Raw genomic sequence first — 15,862 nt, 5'->3', positions numbered from 1 at the left:
CGTACATATAAAGCGTAGAGCCGCTCAGCTATGCTATTTATTTAAAAAATTAGAAAAAAAAAGAAGGCACAGTCGGTCCACTATACTATTTTTTTAAAAAAAGTAAAAAAAAATTGCTTCCAAAAAAAAGTATAGCCGCGCGGCAATACTATTTTTAAAAACAAACATTTATAATACCGAGTAACAACTATATTCAACATCGAGTAACAACCACCATCCCAAATAAGTGAATTTTTACTAAAAACTCTAGCGAAACGTTCATACTTTGAAGAACATGTCATGCCATCATGGTGAACTTTTTACCTACAAACTTTCAACATGTAGCAACTGCATACTTGACACAAAGAGCAATGGCATCAGCATTATGAAGACATGAGGGGAAGCAGTAGGTATATATAGATAGTACCTCTTTTCTCCTTCTGCCATTGTTTGATGCACGGGATTTCAGTTTTCTTTTCTTATTACTGTATTTCTATTTGTCTGAGGAATGGCATCAGTTTGTATATTTGTATTCACTTATGGTTGCAGCCTGTTTGTGTTAGATGGAATGTTTCATTAGATGCCTATATTTAAGCCTTTTTCAATCTAAGTTTTCACTGACCTTTTGCGAGTTGATTCATATTTCTCTTCTTTCTTATCTTGTCCAAACTACGAAATTCCTCTGCTCATAATTTCCATAAAACAAGGTTTTTTTCACAAGGCCTGTGAGACGTACGACTTAAGTCGTTTTGTCAGTCTTCATTATGTGGCATGAGCAACAAGAAACTTTGTTTCCATAACATATGGATAGTCTTCATTATGTGGCAGTGGGTTTTTGGGAAGACAGTCAGTAGCATAATTTTGCTGGTCAAGGTGAAGGATTTGTTTGTAAAAGTAAGGCATTTTTTTGGTGTGGTCATTGAAATTTTCAGAAGAGAGAGAGATAACAAGATAATGCTGTGAAGATAAGACTATGAAATGAAGCAACATTGTGTTGGTTTCTTTGAAAGCTAGATATTTTATTTGGATATGCTCAAATTTTGCTTTCATTTTCTACTTATCTGACTGTTTATGATAAGTATGCTGTTTTTTTTTTTTTGGTTGCTTTATTTCTGGTTTTAACAATTAGAATGTCTGGTTTTGGTTTTGGTCTACCAAATAGAAATGTACCCTATTCTTTAAGCATTCTTTTCAATGATGTGGCAAGCTTAGAATTGGAAAAAAAGGGAAACTGTATCCTACATGTTAAGGGATTAATTTGACAGATACACATTACATGAGTTTTGTGGGAGTGATTTTCATCCCACAAGAATATTCGTCTAAGATTCCGTCGTCTTCTTTGCTTCTCTTTCTCCCTGTAAAACAAATCGGAATAAGAGGACCACACCCGGGGGTGTTGGCCAAAGGCCCTCCGATGCCTAATTTAGGTCGAGTATTTGTAGGAAAACAATAGCTAACAATAGGATGGAGATTTCTCTAGGGTGAGAACCGGGTGGCCGGAGCCGTGTGTGATAGATAGATATTATATGAGTTTAGTTTAGGAGACAAAAAAATTGCCTAATTGATTGCTTGCAACACATTCTCAGGGATTCGTTGTCCAAAAAAAAAAATGTTTGTTTGACTTTGCCTTCTTTACGGTGCCTAACAAAATTATATGTGTGGTAATTATTCAAACCTGCCTTTGAGTGCAATGCACGTTAAAACCAATACCGAACTTGTTTATCAAGATCCATCGGGATTTTGTATACCAAAAGCAATATTTCATAGCCTCTATAAATATATTGGGTGCATGTACTTGCTAGTACCTATTCACCCAATAATCTTTTTTCTTATCTTCTGGATATAATTCATTTATTTTTGTGCTCTATAAATCCAACCCTTTGAAATGGGTTGGTAATTGATAAAATTGTAGCACTTTTGGTTCATAGATGTCTGGGACAAGAGTTAAAGCACAGAGCAGAGCTTTGGTCATCATATTTGGCCTTCTCTGCTTGCTTTTGCAAAGTGAAGAATCCCACCATGGAACTGAATATGTAGTGGGAGATGACAAGGGCTGGGACCTGTATCCGGAGGTATCCAATTGGGGGAAAGACAAGCACTTCAAGGCTGGAGATGTCTTGGGTAAGATTTATTTTCTTAATATAATCTATTCTTCAAAGAAAATTTGAATTCAACTCATCATGTTCAACTAACTTGATCCTTCAATCAAAATTTGAGGTGATATTCCAGTTTTGGTTATAAGTTATTTCATCATGTAGCCAAATCTTAAGGTGCATTCCAACTTTGAGTAATACTTCTGTTAGTTCTGTTTTCAGAGAGTCCAACTTAGCTGCTCATACATTAGCGCGTTTCGCCTTATATATCTTTAAATGATGCATCTTCATGGTATTGGGATCCTCGTGATATCATTCAAGATGTACTAGTAACTGATTTCTTGTAAAGTTTCTTTGGTTTAGAACTGTTATGAAAAAAGTTTAACCTGAAAAGTACATGGTGCAGAATAATTCATATGTTTGGAACTATTTGCATAACATTTGTTTTTGGTTTAATGTACAGTTTTCAAATATAGCAACCCATTATTTAGCGTGGCGGCTGTGGATGCAAAAGGGTACCAAAGTTGTAGTGCAAAAGGCCATCTTAAGAAGTTATACAACTCTGGGGACGATCATGTCGTGTTAAAGAAGGGTCAAAACTACTTTATTTGTAATGTTATAGATTACTGTGGATATGGAATGAGAATTGCTGTTCATGCAGAGTGATTCATCTAGCTATATATATGCTTGTTGTTACAGTAGTTTGTCTTTGCAATAAAGAGTTTCTAGGAAGGAAATGTCGCAATATTAATATTTTGTATGTTATTTTTCTGAATTTAACCATTTCTTCTTCCTCCTTCCCCTTGCTTCCTCTCTATCTCACACTCCATCCCAGATGATTTATTTATTTTCTTAAAACCAAGTTGACATAGTGGAAATTGCATTAAGGGGATTGGCACAGAAGTTGGTTGTACAAGATGGACAACTTCTTGTTTCGCCAAGTCCTCCCGTAGACATGTCTTTAATTAGGGGCGGAGTTAGAATTTTAAGTTTACAGACCAAAACATAAAGTGCAATCATTAAGTAGATTGATTTTTACAGATTGAAAGAGTCTGATACCACAACTTTCTTCTTTTGAAAAACACATCATCTAAAATATCTAAACATTGGGGTTGGTAATTGATAAGATTGTTGTAGCACTTATGGTTCAAAGATGTGTGGGACAAGAGTTGGAACACAAAGCAGAGCTTTGGTCATTATATTTGGTCTTCTCTGCTTACTTTTACTAAGTGAAGAAGCCCATGGAACTGGACATGTATCCTGAGATATACAATTGGGGGAAGATTTGTTCTCTGATTATAATCTATTCTTCAAAAGAAAATTTCAATTGAACTCATCATGTTCAACCAATTTGATCCTTCAATCAAATTTGAGGTTATATTCCAATTTTGGTTATAATTTATTTTATCATGTAATCAAATTTTAAGGTACATTGCAACTTTGAGTAATACTTCCGTTTGTTTTCCGACAGGCCAACTTAGCCACTCATAGATTAGCTCGTTTCGCCTTATCTTTAAATGATGCATCATTATGGTATTGGGATTCTCTTAATTAACATCTTTCAAGATTGAAATGTTTCTTTGGTTCAATCCATGATTTGGTTTGGCGACTGTGGATAGGGGCAGAACTACAATAGAATACATCAACACAGAAGTTACATGAAAGCTAAACACTATAGATACAGATATGAACCAGTAAATGATATAACATAGCAAGATAATAAAAGTGAATCAATGTATATATATATATATATATATATATATTCAGCATTTGCACAATATATGATTATGAACTCTCTTCACAAATTCAATTTAATTGTGTAAAGTAGAGCTAAAAAATCTTTCAAATACAAGTGAACTTATAATATTTGCTGAGTTATGACATTACTAGTCTAGACTAAAATTCCACCAATGTTAGGAAGAATATGGTTATGTCTCTCGGGAATGGCACGAGGAATGGCACGTGGAATACGGTGGGAGCCGACGAAAAAGGGATGCTTAAGTGCCTCTGCAGCAGTCGGCCTCTTAGCAGGATCCCAAGAAAGCAGCGAAGTAATAAGCTGAATTGCAGACTCACTCGCAGATGGGATGAAAAATGAGAGACCAGACCCAGAAAACTGTGGAAACTGATACTCAGCCTGCCCTGCAAGAATTTGCCCTTCAGGCCATGACTTCATGGTTGGGCTGCCTAGCACACTACAAATCCAAAACAGCTGCTGCTCCGCATTTTGACCCGGAAGTAGAGGGCGGAGGTTGAACATCTCAGCCAAGATTACACCCACAGCCCACATATCAACCTTGGAATCGTAGAAGTGTGAGCCGAGCAACACCTCCGGGGCTCTGTACCAGCGAGTTGTGACATAATCTTTGAAAGGAATGCCCGGCTGAATCTTCTTAGCAGAACCCAAATCCCCAATCTTGACCACACCTTGCTTCACCAACAAGTTTTCCGGTTTGAGGTCACGGTGGCACCACCCATTCTTATGCATGTGATCTAGCCCAAGAAGAATTTGATGACACACATTCCTGATTTCTGCCTCATTGAATCTCTTCTTGTGCAGTTGCATAAATTGCAATAAGTTGCCCTCCATGAATTCAAAAACAAGGGAAGCAGTGCCATCAAATCCCATGAAAGCTTGTTTCAAATTGACAATATTCGGGTGGTTCTTCAACTGAGACAGAGACTCAACTTCCGCCATTTGGAGAAATTCCTCCCATGAAGTCAACCTCGATACCTCATTCTTCAGTTGCTTAATTGCAACAATCTCACCAGTCACCTTGTGCAAAGCCTTCCATACAACCCCGAAACTTCCTTCACCGAGCGGCTTAAGGAAGCAATAATTCTCCATTCAAACTATCTCAAGAAAACAACAAAACTCTCTCTTTGTTAATGGAAACTCAAGAGCTTTCGTCAAATATGGAAATTGACGTCTGCCCAGAAGCAAAACCTAATTGATTTCCTAAAGGCTTGCTCACTCACTCAAGGTAGAAAATGCAAGGTGCCCGGCTATTATTTATAGCCTAAATCTTTCCCAATCCTATAAGGATAGTCTAAATCTTTCCCAATCCTATAAGGAAAAGGAGTTTTCGTAATTGAAGCTGTTCTATTTTACTTGGGCCCAAAGTTTTACTACGGTCAACATTTTTATTTAGAGTCAAAGCTTTTCAAAGGTAAAGATTTTATGGTTTAAATTTTAAAGTTAAAAAAAAAAAAAGCATATTGAGCGTGCGACGAGTCGTTGTTGGGCTGGCCCCACAAGGATTATCCACAAACGAAACGGAAGTCGTTAAACCGACCCTCAACCCTTTCAAGGACAAAAAACCAAAAGGAAATTAGAAAAAAGCAAAACAAAACCCAACGCGAAGAGCTCTCTCTCTCTCTCTCTCTCTCTCTCTCAAATTTCTCTGAACCAAACCCTAGCAGCCTGGCTGTTCGTATTGATTATCAGCCTACTACACAGACGTCCTAGTGCTTGAAAACCATCACCAGTTTCACAAATTTCAAGGGGTTTCTCTCTGAAAGATTTGGGTTTTCTCGGTTTTGGCGTGTCAGAAGCTCTCGGAATTCGTGAATTTTCCTCGGTGCTATATACGTACGGCCAACCAATCGGCGATTTTGGAGCAATTGTACCATCCATTCGCTCATCAGAATCGGTTCCTCAGCCTAGGGTTTTCTGATTCTCTCAGGCTATTTGTAAGGATCGGTGCGAAGACAAGCGCAGAGGGCTTTTTCTAATTTCACTGAGATCTGTGAAATTTGATTCGAATTGCGACGATCGGCGGAGGATTGAATCTGTGGTGGCTCTCGGAACCTAATTTGATTCGAAGCATCTGTTCAATGATCGGTTTTTGAAGGAATTGAATCGAACCGAAGAGAGGAGATTGGCGTATGGTCCGCGAAGAAGCTTCTGAAGAGCTCTGTCTCCCTGTTCTTCTGCGGTGGTTTGATTGTTCGATCTCAATAGATTAATCGAAGAAAAAAGAAAACGAAAAGATCTTCAATTTTTTTGTACTGTTTGATTTTTGTTTTTGGGAGTTTAATACAAGGCCTTTATATTTTTATTGGCCTTTGATTATCGTTCTCCTCGGGGCGTTTGTTTGTTCTTGTTGTGGTATTATTATACATATTTCTATTTTTTTGGAAGAAAAAAAAAGTATTGACCATGGCGGTGTATTATAAATTTAAGAGTGCAAGAGATTATGATTCAATTGCTATGGACGGTCCTTTCATCTCAGTTGGTATTTTGAAAGAAAAAATATTTGAATCCAAGCACTTAGGGAGGGGTACTGATTTCGACCTTGTGGTCACCAACGCCCAGACCAATGAAGGTTGGTTCTGATTTAGTTATTCCGTTCTGAACAATTTGTAATTAAACACAAATTTGGGTCCTAGCAGGTGATATGAGTGTGTGTGTGTGTTGAGTGGTAAAATCATATATGATTTTGGAGATTTCAAAATTTGATTTTTGGGTATTTGTTCATTTTTTTTTTAATGCTTGTAGCTATCTATCTACATGTTGTTTATATAGAGGATGTTACATTGCCATACTTCAATTAACGTTGGGGTCACTAATTGCCACCATGTGCCTTGAAAGTTAAGTTAGATTGACCTTATGTGGTGGTTTAGTGTTGTTATCGAATGAGCAAAGTTTGACCACCTATATGTTAAATTGACTCAATCTGAGAGGGGACAGGACAGGGTGTGTGAGATTGAAATCTGGGATCTAATGGAATGGTTAATCTGACTTTAACTAACTAGGAACCATGGGTTATGGTTTGGGGAATCGCATTTTGGTAGCTTTTATCCTTGCTTTCATGGATCAATATCTTTGCTGTGTTTTTATAGTCTTCATGTTCTATGTTTTGCAATTTCAGAGTATCTTGATGAAGCAATGTTGATTCCAAAAAATACGTCAGTTTTAATTCGACGCGTACCTGGACGGCCTCGCATGCCAATTGTTACTGATTCAGAGTACTATCTCAGATCCTTTAAATTCTTTAGTTATGTTTTCGTAAGGTCCATTATGAATTTTGAGTTGTCTGTATCAATTGTTATTGTGTTTAACAAACCTGTGATATGGGGGTAGTACCTGTTATTGTAACTTCTGTGGAGTGCGCCCAAGCAGTGCTATGTTCTTCAATAGGATTTTTGTGTTCCTTATGACCATTAGGACCAATTTCGAGGGTTGGTTGAGTTAGGCTATTTTTATTTCCTTTATTGCAGGCCAAAGGTGGAAGATAAGGTGGAATATACTGAACCAGAAAGGACTAGCTTTCTGACAGCTGATTCATCTGCCATGAAATATGTAAGCTTTAGTATCTACTAGATCCTGGCATGGTTGTGCTTTGCTTTGTGCAATCAGTTAGAGCTTTTAGTGATAGTGTGTTTATTTTGGCGTTACAGCCTGATGAGTCAGATTGGGATGATCTTGGAGGTGATTTGTATGAAATTCCTGAAGTCTTGCCAGTGCAGACAAGTTATCAGGCTCCGGATGTTCAGCCAACAAATAAAGCCGATGAAGATAGCAAGATTAAGGCTTTAATCGACACTCCAGCCTTGGACTGGCAACAGTGAGATGCTTTCAGTTTTATTGTTTAGTTCTGTGATAAATGATAGATTCATGGTCACTAATGCTGGATGATCTCTGTGTTGTATTTGCAGGCAAGGTCCTGATGGCTTTGGTCCTGGTAGAGGTTTTGGCAGGGGTATGGGTGGAAGAATGATGGGTGGACGTGGTTTTGGTGAGTCTTTTAAAATTACATATTTTTGTTTTACTTAATATGTCAGTGCTCATTCAACATATATACATATATATATATATATATATATATATATTCTCTCATTTTACATGACAAAACTGATTTTTCTTTTCTTGATTGAGGTCGAGGAGGAGGGGGGTTGGAGAGGAAAACACCTCCACAGGGCTATATTTGTCACAGGTGTAAGGTTCCTGGTATGTTCCTGTTCTTATTTCTTTCTTTGTGATAAATGATTATATCAGGAATGCACTTATATAAGTTATATTTGACATATTGTATTTGTTTAGGGCATTTTATTCAGCACTGCCCTACAAATGGTGATCCAACTTTTGACATAAAAAGAGTGAAGCCACCCACTGGCATTCCCAAGTCCATGCTGATGGCAACCCCAGATGGCTCATATGCATTGCCAAGTGGTGCAGTAGCTGTTTTGAGGCCAAATGAGTAAGCTGATTTGGTGTTCTATATTTCATAGTTGTTATGCTTGCCTTCCAGTTGTTTTTATGAAAACTTACTATAATCTTTAATATGAAAACAGGGCTGCTTTCGAGAGAGAGATTGAAGGTTTACCATCTACACGGTCTGTTGGTGATCTACCCCCTGAGCTACACTGCCCGTTGTGCAAGGAAGTAATGAAAGATGCTGTGTTAACGAGCAAGTGTTGCTTTAAGAGCTTTTGTGATAAGTGTAAGTTATGATGTAAATATTATTGCCTAAATTTTGCAGCTTTTAAGAATTTCAACCTAATCCCTTGTAATCTTTTTGGTAAGTATAAATTTTCTTTGTATTTACACTGGGTGCCTTTATAATCAGGTATCCGGAACTACATTATGTCCAAGTCAGTGTGTGTCTGTGGGGCTACAAATACACTGGCAGACGATCTACTGCCAAATAAGACACTCAGGGATACAATCAATCGAATCTTGGAATCTGGGGGTAACAGTAGTGCTGATAATGCTGGGAGTACTTTCCAAGTTCAAGGTTTGTATTTCAATAATGTTCCTTCTCTTTCTATTTCCACCAGAGTAGTCATTTTCTGTTCGTATTAAACTTTTGATTTGTAATATTCAGATATGGAGTCTGCACGCTGTCCACAACCCAAGATTCCTTCTCCAACTCAATCTGCTGCATCAAGGGGAGAAGAACTACAGCTATCTTTGAATAAAGAAACCCCGAAGATACAGGAAACCGCAGATGAGGTAAAGCCTGTTGTTGCCCCACAGCAGATTTTAGAGAAAGTGAGGAATACAAAAGTGGCTGATGTATCTGAAGCTACACATGAGTCAATGAGTATGAAGGAACCAGCATCGCAAGGGAGTGCTCCACTTGTTGAGGAGGAAGTGCAACAAAGGCTGGCTTCTGGGGAGGCAGGTAATGTAGTGGTCTGGGAATTATAGTTCTCTGGTTCTGTTGGCCTACTAGTTCTGTTTTCGCATTTTTTCATGGTGCATATCAAGTTCTATGTGTTTTCTTGCTTTCTTGACATACAGGAGTTGGATGGATGTTGAGTAAAAGATTTTTCTTAAAAATAAAGCTTAGTTTGACTCCAAAAAAATAGTTGGAACTGTAGTGATTACTTATTTGTTTGTCATTGTATGTGCATTACAGGAAAGAAAAGGAAAAAGAAGAAAGTTCGCATGCCTGCGAATGGTATGGCTCTTCCTCCTACTTTGTTTTGTGAACTTAAAGCTTTCTATCTATCATATAAATTTGAATTGGATACTTCAATCCTTGTGCTTTTATACATGCCATAATGTTTACATTCAATGCAGACATGCAATGGAGAACCTCGCAAGATCTTGCAGCTGATAACTATATGATGCCTATGGGCCCCGGTGCTTATAATCCATACTGGAATGGCATGCAACCTGGCATGGGTATGGAAGGATATATGGCACCATATGGTGGTCCTATGCCATATATGGGTTATGGACTAGGCCCATTGGACATGCCATTTGGGGGTTTTGGTCCACAGGACTCATTCGGTGCTCAAGGTTATATGATGCCCATGGTTCCGCCTCAGAGGTATGTATTTGTCTCATTTGAATTTCTCTCTCTCTCCTCCTCCCCCCCCCACAATAGATACTTGTACTTTCTCGTATGCATGCAATTCAATGGTTTTTGCCCTTGGAGTCATTTTTGTGGAAAAAGTAGGTTTGCAGGTGTAACCAGTGCCCTAAGATAATGTCACTTGATGCTTGCAAGTTACAATTTAATGCTTTTTCCCTCCTTTTGGCCCCACAACCTAATGTGTTTGTAATCTTGGACTTTATTCAGGGATTTGGCTGACTTTGGCATGGGCATGAATGGCATGAATGGCATGAATGGAATGAATGGCATGAATGGCATGAATGGAATGAATGGCATGAATGGCATGAATGGCATGAATGGCATGAATGGCATGAATGGCATGAATGGCATGAATGTTGGACCCCCTGTCATGAGCAGAGAGGAATTTGAGGCTCGAAAAGCTGATTTGAGGCGAAAGCGTGAAAATGAGAGACGAGGCCAAACGTAAGACTGAAAACTGGATTTGTTTTTTCTTGGAATTTTTATTCATAGGGTATAACTTGGAAAACATGAGTATCTGTTATATGTGATTTGATAGCCATGTTATGTGAAGATTTTTTAAATTCGGTTTCTGTTAGATGCGATTTTCTAGTGTGGTCCACCAAAGGGTTTGGATTCCATTTTAGATGCAATTCCGTTGTAAGGACACAATAGATATGAGATCTGTTATTTTGATTGAAATGTGGAATTCATTTTTGGTCAGTTGGGTTGGTACTAAGAGATGGTAAAGTGTGATACAAGCTTCCCGAATCTGATGTGTCTTTGTGTTTGTTTATCATTCTGTATGTGAAACAAAATTATGCTGTTTTTTTCTCTTTGGGGAGAGTATAGAGATATTTGAAAGGAGAAATCCTTCAGTAGTTGGGCTATGTATAGCTGTTTGCCCTTTTGTGTCCCACAGTTTTAGTATATGGGCAATATCTCATAATAGGATCTAATAGTACTATTCTTCTGAGAAATGGACAACTTGCCTATAATCTTATGGTAATTGGTTGCTTTTCCTCTCAAGCTGTAGTATCTATTTTTACATGGTTGAGTAATTCATTTTTTAATTATATATATTTCAGTAGGGAATTCTCCAAAGATCGGGAATACGGGAGGGAGGTGAGCAGCGGTGGCGGCGATGGTGCTTCTATGAAATCCAAATCTGTACGTCTTTATTGTGCCAATTTCCCTCTCTTCTTATCATTTGTATACTGCAGCAGCAGGGTTTTCTTAAGGTTTTTATCAACACTCTTGCAAGGAGAGACCAAGTTGGCAATAGGACACCAATTTGGCCAGATATTGCCAAAGAGTCTAGGATATATTAGTCTGTTTTCCTTATCAGCTATTATTTTTCGTTCAGTCTTTATTTTATTTTTGTGTCATTATATTATTTCTTTTCTTCGTAATGCTCCATTTGGTCATGGGGATATTAAATGGAGAGAATGCATTGTAGTTTGGCCTCCCTTTTTCACGGTGGCTTGAATCAATCGAGAGTACATGGAAAACGGCTAAATGTGGCCGAAACTGAGGTCAATTAGAGTTCTGTTCTGTTGTTTTAGCAACATGTTCAGATTACCCTAGTATACAGCCTTTTGAATCCCATTAATTCCAACTTATATTTGCCAGGACTCAAAATTTAATAACCTGCTTCTCTGTTTTTTTTAACGGCTCTGAATTGAATTTATTTTTTAAATAAAAAGAAAACCATTAGGAGTCATCTTGGATCATGTTTACACTGGTCTGAGATGCTAATTTTTTTTTTAATATATGATCCTCAAGTGCTTGCTGCAGGTTCAGAATTGAATTTCTGCACTTTGTACAGGAGGAGTGTTTTTAACAATGGTTTTATATTTTATTTTATTATTTTTGGTTTACCATTTCTACTTCCTTTCTGAGTTCTGGCTGCAAAGTTGGATATGAGTAATTAATGGGATCGCAGGGTGTAAAGCCAACGGCAAAAAAAATCAAAGTGTTAACGATGTTTTTTGTTTTCCAAAATTTGAAAACCGAACAAAATAAATAAATAAAGGGAACAAAGGTGTTTAAGAAAAGTGGGTGTTAGTTTCGTAAATGCATGAAGGAAAAAATCGTCAAAGCACTTAGCAAAAAAGAAAAAAGAGATAAAATAATGGGTAACAGTGAAAAGTAATGATTTTTGTGAGAATTATTACTGTGGGAAAAGTTGACTTATTGGGGCTTTTTGTTTTTCTTCTTGTTATGCATTGCAGAAGTCAATTGCTCGATCACCAAGTCCCGACTACAGCAACAGCCACCAGCATCGTCACAGACGCGAGAGGTCATCTCCAGAACGAAGGCCCTCACGTGACCCACGTGACCTGGAGCCACAGCCACCGCGTCCTCCCAAGAGAAAATCAGACCACCACGACAGAGATCGCGAACGCGCCCAAGACCGAGATCGAGGTCGAGACTATGACGATTACCACGACCACCATGAGGATGATCAGCAGCAGCGCCAGAAACGACATCGTTCTGATTCGTCTTCTGCAAAACCACCACCTTCCACTGAAACAACAACAGCATCGGCCAAACCTGCCTCCTCCTCTTCTACGGCATCAGCTGCAGCAGCTGCCGCAGCGGCGGCGGCGGCGGAGCGCAAGCACAAGGCAAGCGTGTTTTCTCGCATAAGCTTTCCGGAGGGGGAAGTGAGCAAGAAGCGGGCTCGCGCTGCTTCTCCGTCGGCGACGGAGGATAACAAGCCGTCGTCGGCGCATCATCACAAGGAGTCGTCTTCATCGTTGGCAAATGGATCGGTGTACGACGAGTATAAAACGACGTCGTCGTCGACTGCCAAGGCTGGGAGTGGCGGAAATGGAAGTAGAAAGGCTATGGTTAGCGCTGCTGCTTCTATGGAGTATGAGTCGAGCGACGACGACAGGCACTTCAAGAGGAAGCCGTCGAGGTACGAGGCGTCGCCGCCGCAGAAGGCGGAGCAGGAAGAGCCCAGGCACTCCAGAGGCAGCACCAGGGATCATCGGGATCGCAGGCATAGATAGGGAGAGAGAGATCAGATAAGAGTAGATCAGAAGAAGAGATCAAACAGTGGGCCTAATTGGCAATTTGCTGTTTTTGTGTTTTGCTCACTCTCTCTCTCTCTCTCTCTCTCTCTCTCTCTCTCTCTCTCTCTCTCTCTTTTTTATTGGGCCTTGGAGGTGATTGAATCACTGTATATGTAAGAGGCCCATGGGCCACGGGAGCAATTGCTTGCTTGTTCCTGCTTGAAATTTGATATTTGATAATTTTGTTTAACCTCTTCTGTCATGAAATACTAAATTACAAAATATGAATAAGAGACTTCTCTCTTCGAGTTCAAGGCTGCTTGCTTTTTACATATATCTTCTTCTTTCAATTATCCGAAAGTTCAATCGACTGGCTATTGTTATTGTTAGATGTCACAAGTTCGAATTCTCTCTTTTCGTTAATAGAAATAAAAATGATAAGTTTCAGTTCGGACCAAAAAATAAATACAACTTAAAGAACTAAAATAAAATATGAAATGAAACCAAACTTCAAGCGAGCATAATGATCTGAATTCAAACAACAATAATCTGCTGAAATCTTAACCCTCTAAACCTTTACAAACAAAAATTACGATCAAATTTGCAACAACAAAAAGGACAAAACAAATCATAAAACAAAGGGAGCCTAATGATCTCAATACAAACCATAATGAGCTAAAAATCCAAATCTTACAACTTTACCCACACACACACACACACACACAAAACTTTTTTTAAGTACAAAGAAGATTTTACAAGGCTAAAAAGATATTAAAAAAAAAAAATGCAATATAATACTATACTAGCATCTCCGCACGCGCCTTTGCGCCTGCAAGAGGCTTTTTAAAAAAAATTAAATTAAATTAATTTTAGAATTAAAAAAGATAATGGGTAGTTGTGCTCCATAAAAATAAGATCCATTATCTGATTTTTCTTTTAATTTTTATTTTTTTAATACGAAAAAGTGTGAATTTACCATATTATTCTCATTTAATTAATAATCACAATTCTAAATGTTTGCATTAACCAAGGGTATTTTCTGGTATTTTGAATGTTTCACCGTTTTCTACCTTTTACTATATATATATATATATATTTAATTTAAGAGGTATAGTCGCATGCCTATATTATTAAAATATTCGAATATATTCAAAGAGTATAGCCTTAAGGCTATATGATTAAACTATTCGAATATATTCAAAGAGTATAGCCGCGCGGCTATATTTTTTAAACCCATCGACTTCTTCAATATAAATGCTATTATAAACACACACAAAAAAAGCTTCTGAACACTAAGGAAAATAACCAAACCAAGATTATATCTCAATTTGCTACAGAGCTTTCCAACCATATTTGTTTCTCAAAACTTATGGGCAATTTGACCACTCGGAAATCTTGTCAAAGGAAATTGGTATCTTGGATAATCAATCGTTGAGGAGCATATGTCAATGGGGTCTAGTCCAGTTGGAAAAGACCTTAACTTATAGACCAATAATTTCAGGTTTGAACTCGTAACAGCTTGGTAGTGTGATTGTGAGAAAAAAAAACCCCTCCTCCTTCTTGACTATGACAAAAACAAAACAAAACAAAACAAAAATTATTAAGCCTAACTAATATTGAAATCACATTAGTAACCCCAAGTAATATCTAGATACTTTAATCCAATTAATACCCAAATGTCTTAATCCTAATTTATACCCAACTAAATAACAACTCTAGTCCTACTTCTTTTCCTTTTTGGTGAACCATAGTCGTTCTTCTTGTTGAGTTTACGTATTTCTCTTATTTACACCGCTCTCTCTTTCTCTTTATCGATTCACCTCTTTCTCTCTTATTTCTATTTCTCTCTTCTTTGCCTCGTCCTATTTTTCTCTTATTCCAAACTGCAAACCGATTGAACTGAATTGGAACCATATAGTTCTAGTTTGATTCGGTTCCTCTAGACACTTTGTATAAAAACCATACATTATGTAACTATTGGTTTCGATTCCAATTCGAGGGGTAAATCGAACTGTGCCCACCTTCAAAAACAGTATCAATTATATTCTCTTACATTATAAAGACTTATAGGTCAGAAATGATTAACTCATTTATGAGGATTATTTTTTGGAATTAGAGTGAAAAAGTATGATTGATTTGGGAAATAGAGCGTCCATGAAAGAAAGCATTAACCAAAACAGAAAAGTATTTTTAAACATTTTTTTATAAAAACAGGGGAGGGTAGTTTTTCACACACACACACACACTACCAAAATGCCAGTGGGGTTCGAACTTTTGATCATTGGTCTCTAAATCAAGGGCCTTTTCTACTAGGCTAAACCCCGTTTCTCAATAACAATATCATATTTAATTATAGTAAGAGGAATTTTTATTAATCAATAAAGTAGGAAAAGCATGAAATACTTTAGTACTTACCTAATTTTAGCCAATTAAACTGAGCAAAAACCCAGTAAATTTAAGTTTTGTAACTAAATTTCTTTTCCGCCGAATGGTATGCGGGGAAGGAGAATTGTAAAAATGCGTAAATAATATTGTCATTTTTTTTGCCTATCCCAAAAGAGATGATGTAGTTTGATTTTTGTTCCATTGTTTTAATAAAAAGGTTAAATCACCAATATTTCCAAGAAAAGCATGAATGAGATTAGTGGGGTATGATGTTTCAATGCAGTTTGTAAGAGGGGGGAAAAAAGGTAAAACAGAAATAAATAGAAATAGGTAGCATTTCTGAATGAAAAATGAATCGAAATTTTGCAAAAAACCCAAAAGAAGCAGCCAGCTCTCAAAAACACCCAAAAACTTTTTCAAATGACGAAAGAGCCCATTATCTTTAGCTTTAGAGACATGCAAGTCCTACAGCCCTTTCCTCCACCATCAGCATGTGAAGATTTTGTCTTCAAGCAAGCAGGCCATGTGAAGACTTTTGTCACTTTGCATATGTTCGACTGTTATTACTGCGCAG

General features: G+C 37.7%; 3 protein-coding genes across 3 annotated transcripts; 2 read left to right on the top strand and 1 right to left on the bottom strand.

The window, feature by feature from the left end:
• On the top strand, positions 1,777 to 2,871 carry LOC18777755 (basic blue protein). Its single transcript, XM_007211162.2, has 2 exons — positions 1,777 to 2,100; positions 2,536 to 2,871. The coding sequence occupies exons 1-2, from the start codon at positions 1,908 to 1,910 to the stop codon at positions 2,736 to 2,738; spliced, it is 396 nt and encodes a 131-aa protein (XP_007211224.1). The 5' UTR covers positions 1,777 to 1,907; the 3' UTR covers positions 2,739 to 2,871.
• LOC18777209 (cyclin-dependent kinase F-4) lies at positions 3,905 to 5,039 on the bottom strand. Its single transcript, XM_007210885.2, has one exon. The coding sequence runs from the start codon at positions 4,918 to 4,920 to the stop codon at positions 3,964 to 3,966; it is 957 nt and encodes a 318-aa protein (XP_007210947.2). The 5' UTR covers positions 4,921 to 5,039; the 3' UTR covers positions 3,905 to 3,963.
• Positions 5,156 to 13,233, top strand: LOC18775941 (E3 ubiquitin ligase PARAQUAT TOLERANCE 3). Its single transcript, XM_020563644.1, has 15 exons — positions 5,156 to 6,400; positions 6,947 to 7,043; positions 7,296 to 7,377; positions 7,476 to 7,642; positions 7,734 to 7,813; positions 7,954 to 8,025; positions 8,119 to 8,275; positions 8,370 to 8,518; positions 8,645 to 8,812; positions 8,903 to 9,202; positions 9,440 to 9,481; positions 9,604 to 9,856; positions 10,109 to 10,345; positions 10,969 to 11,050; positions 12,115 to 13,233. The coding sequence occupies exons 1-15, from the start codon at positions 6,235 to 6,237 to the stop codon at positions 12,898 to 12,900; spliced, it is 2,838 nt and encodes a 945-aa protein (XP_020419233.1). The 5' UTR covers positions 5,156 to 6,234; the 3' UTR covers positions 12,901 to 13,233.

This window comes from Prunus persica, chromosome G5, assembly GCF_000346465.2.
Source record: "Prunus persica cultivar Lovell chromosome G5, Prunus_persica_NCBIv2, whole genome shotgun sequence".
Classification (NCBI taxonomy): Eukaryota; Viridiplantae; Streptophyta; class Magnoliopsida; order Rosales; family Rosaceae; genus Prunus; species Prunus persica.
Note: the sequence above shows the minus strand (reverse complement) of the source record. Positions and strands in the feature narration are given on the sequence as shown.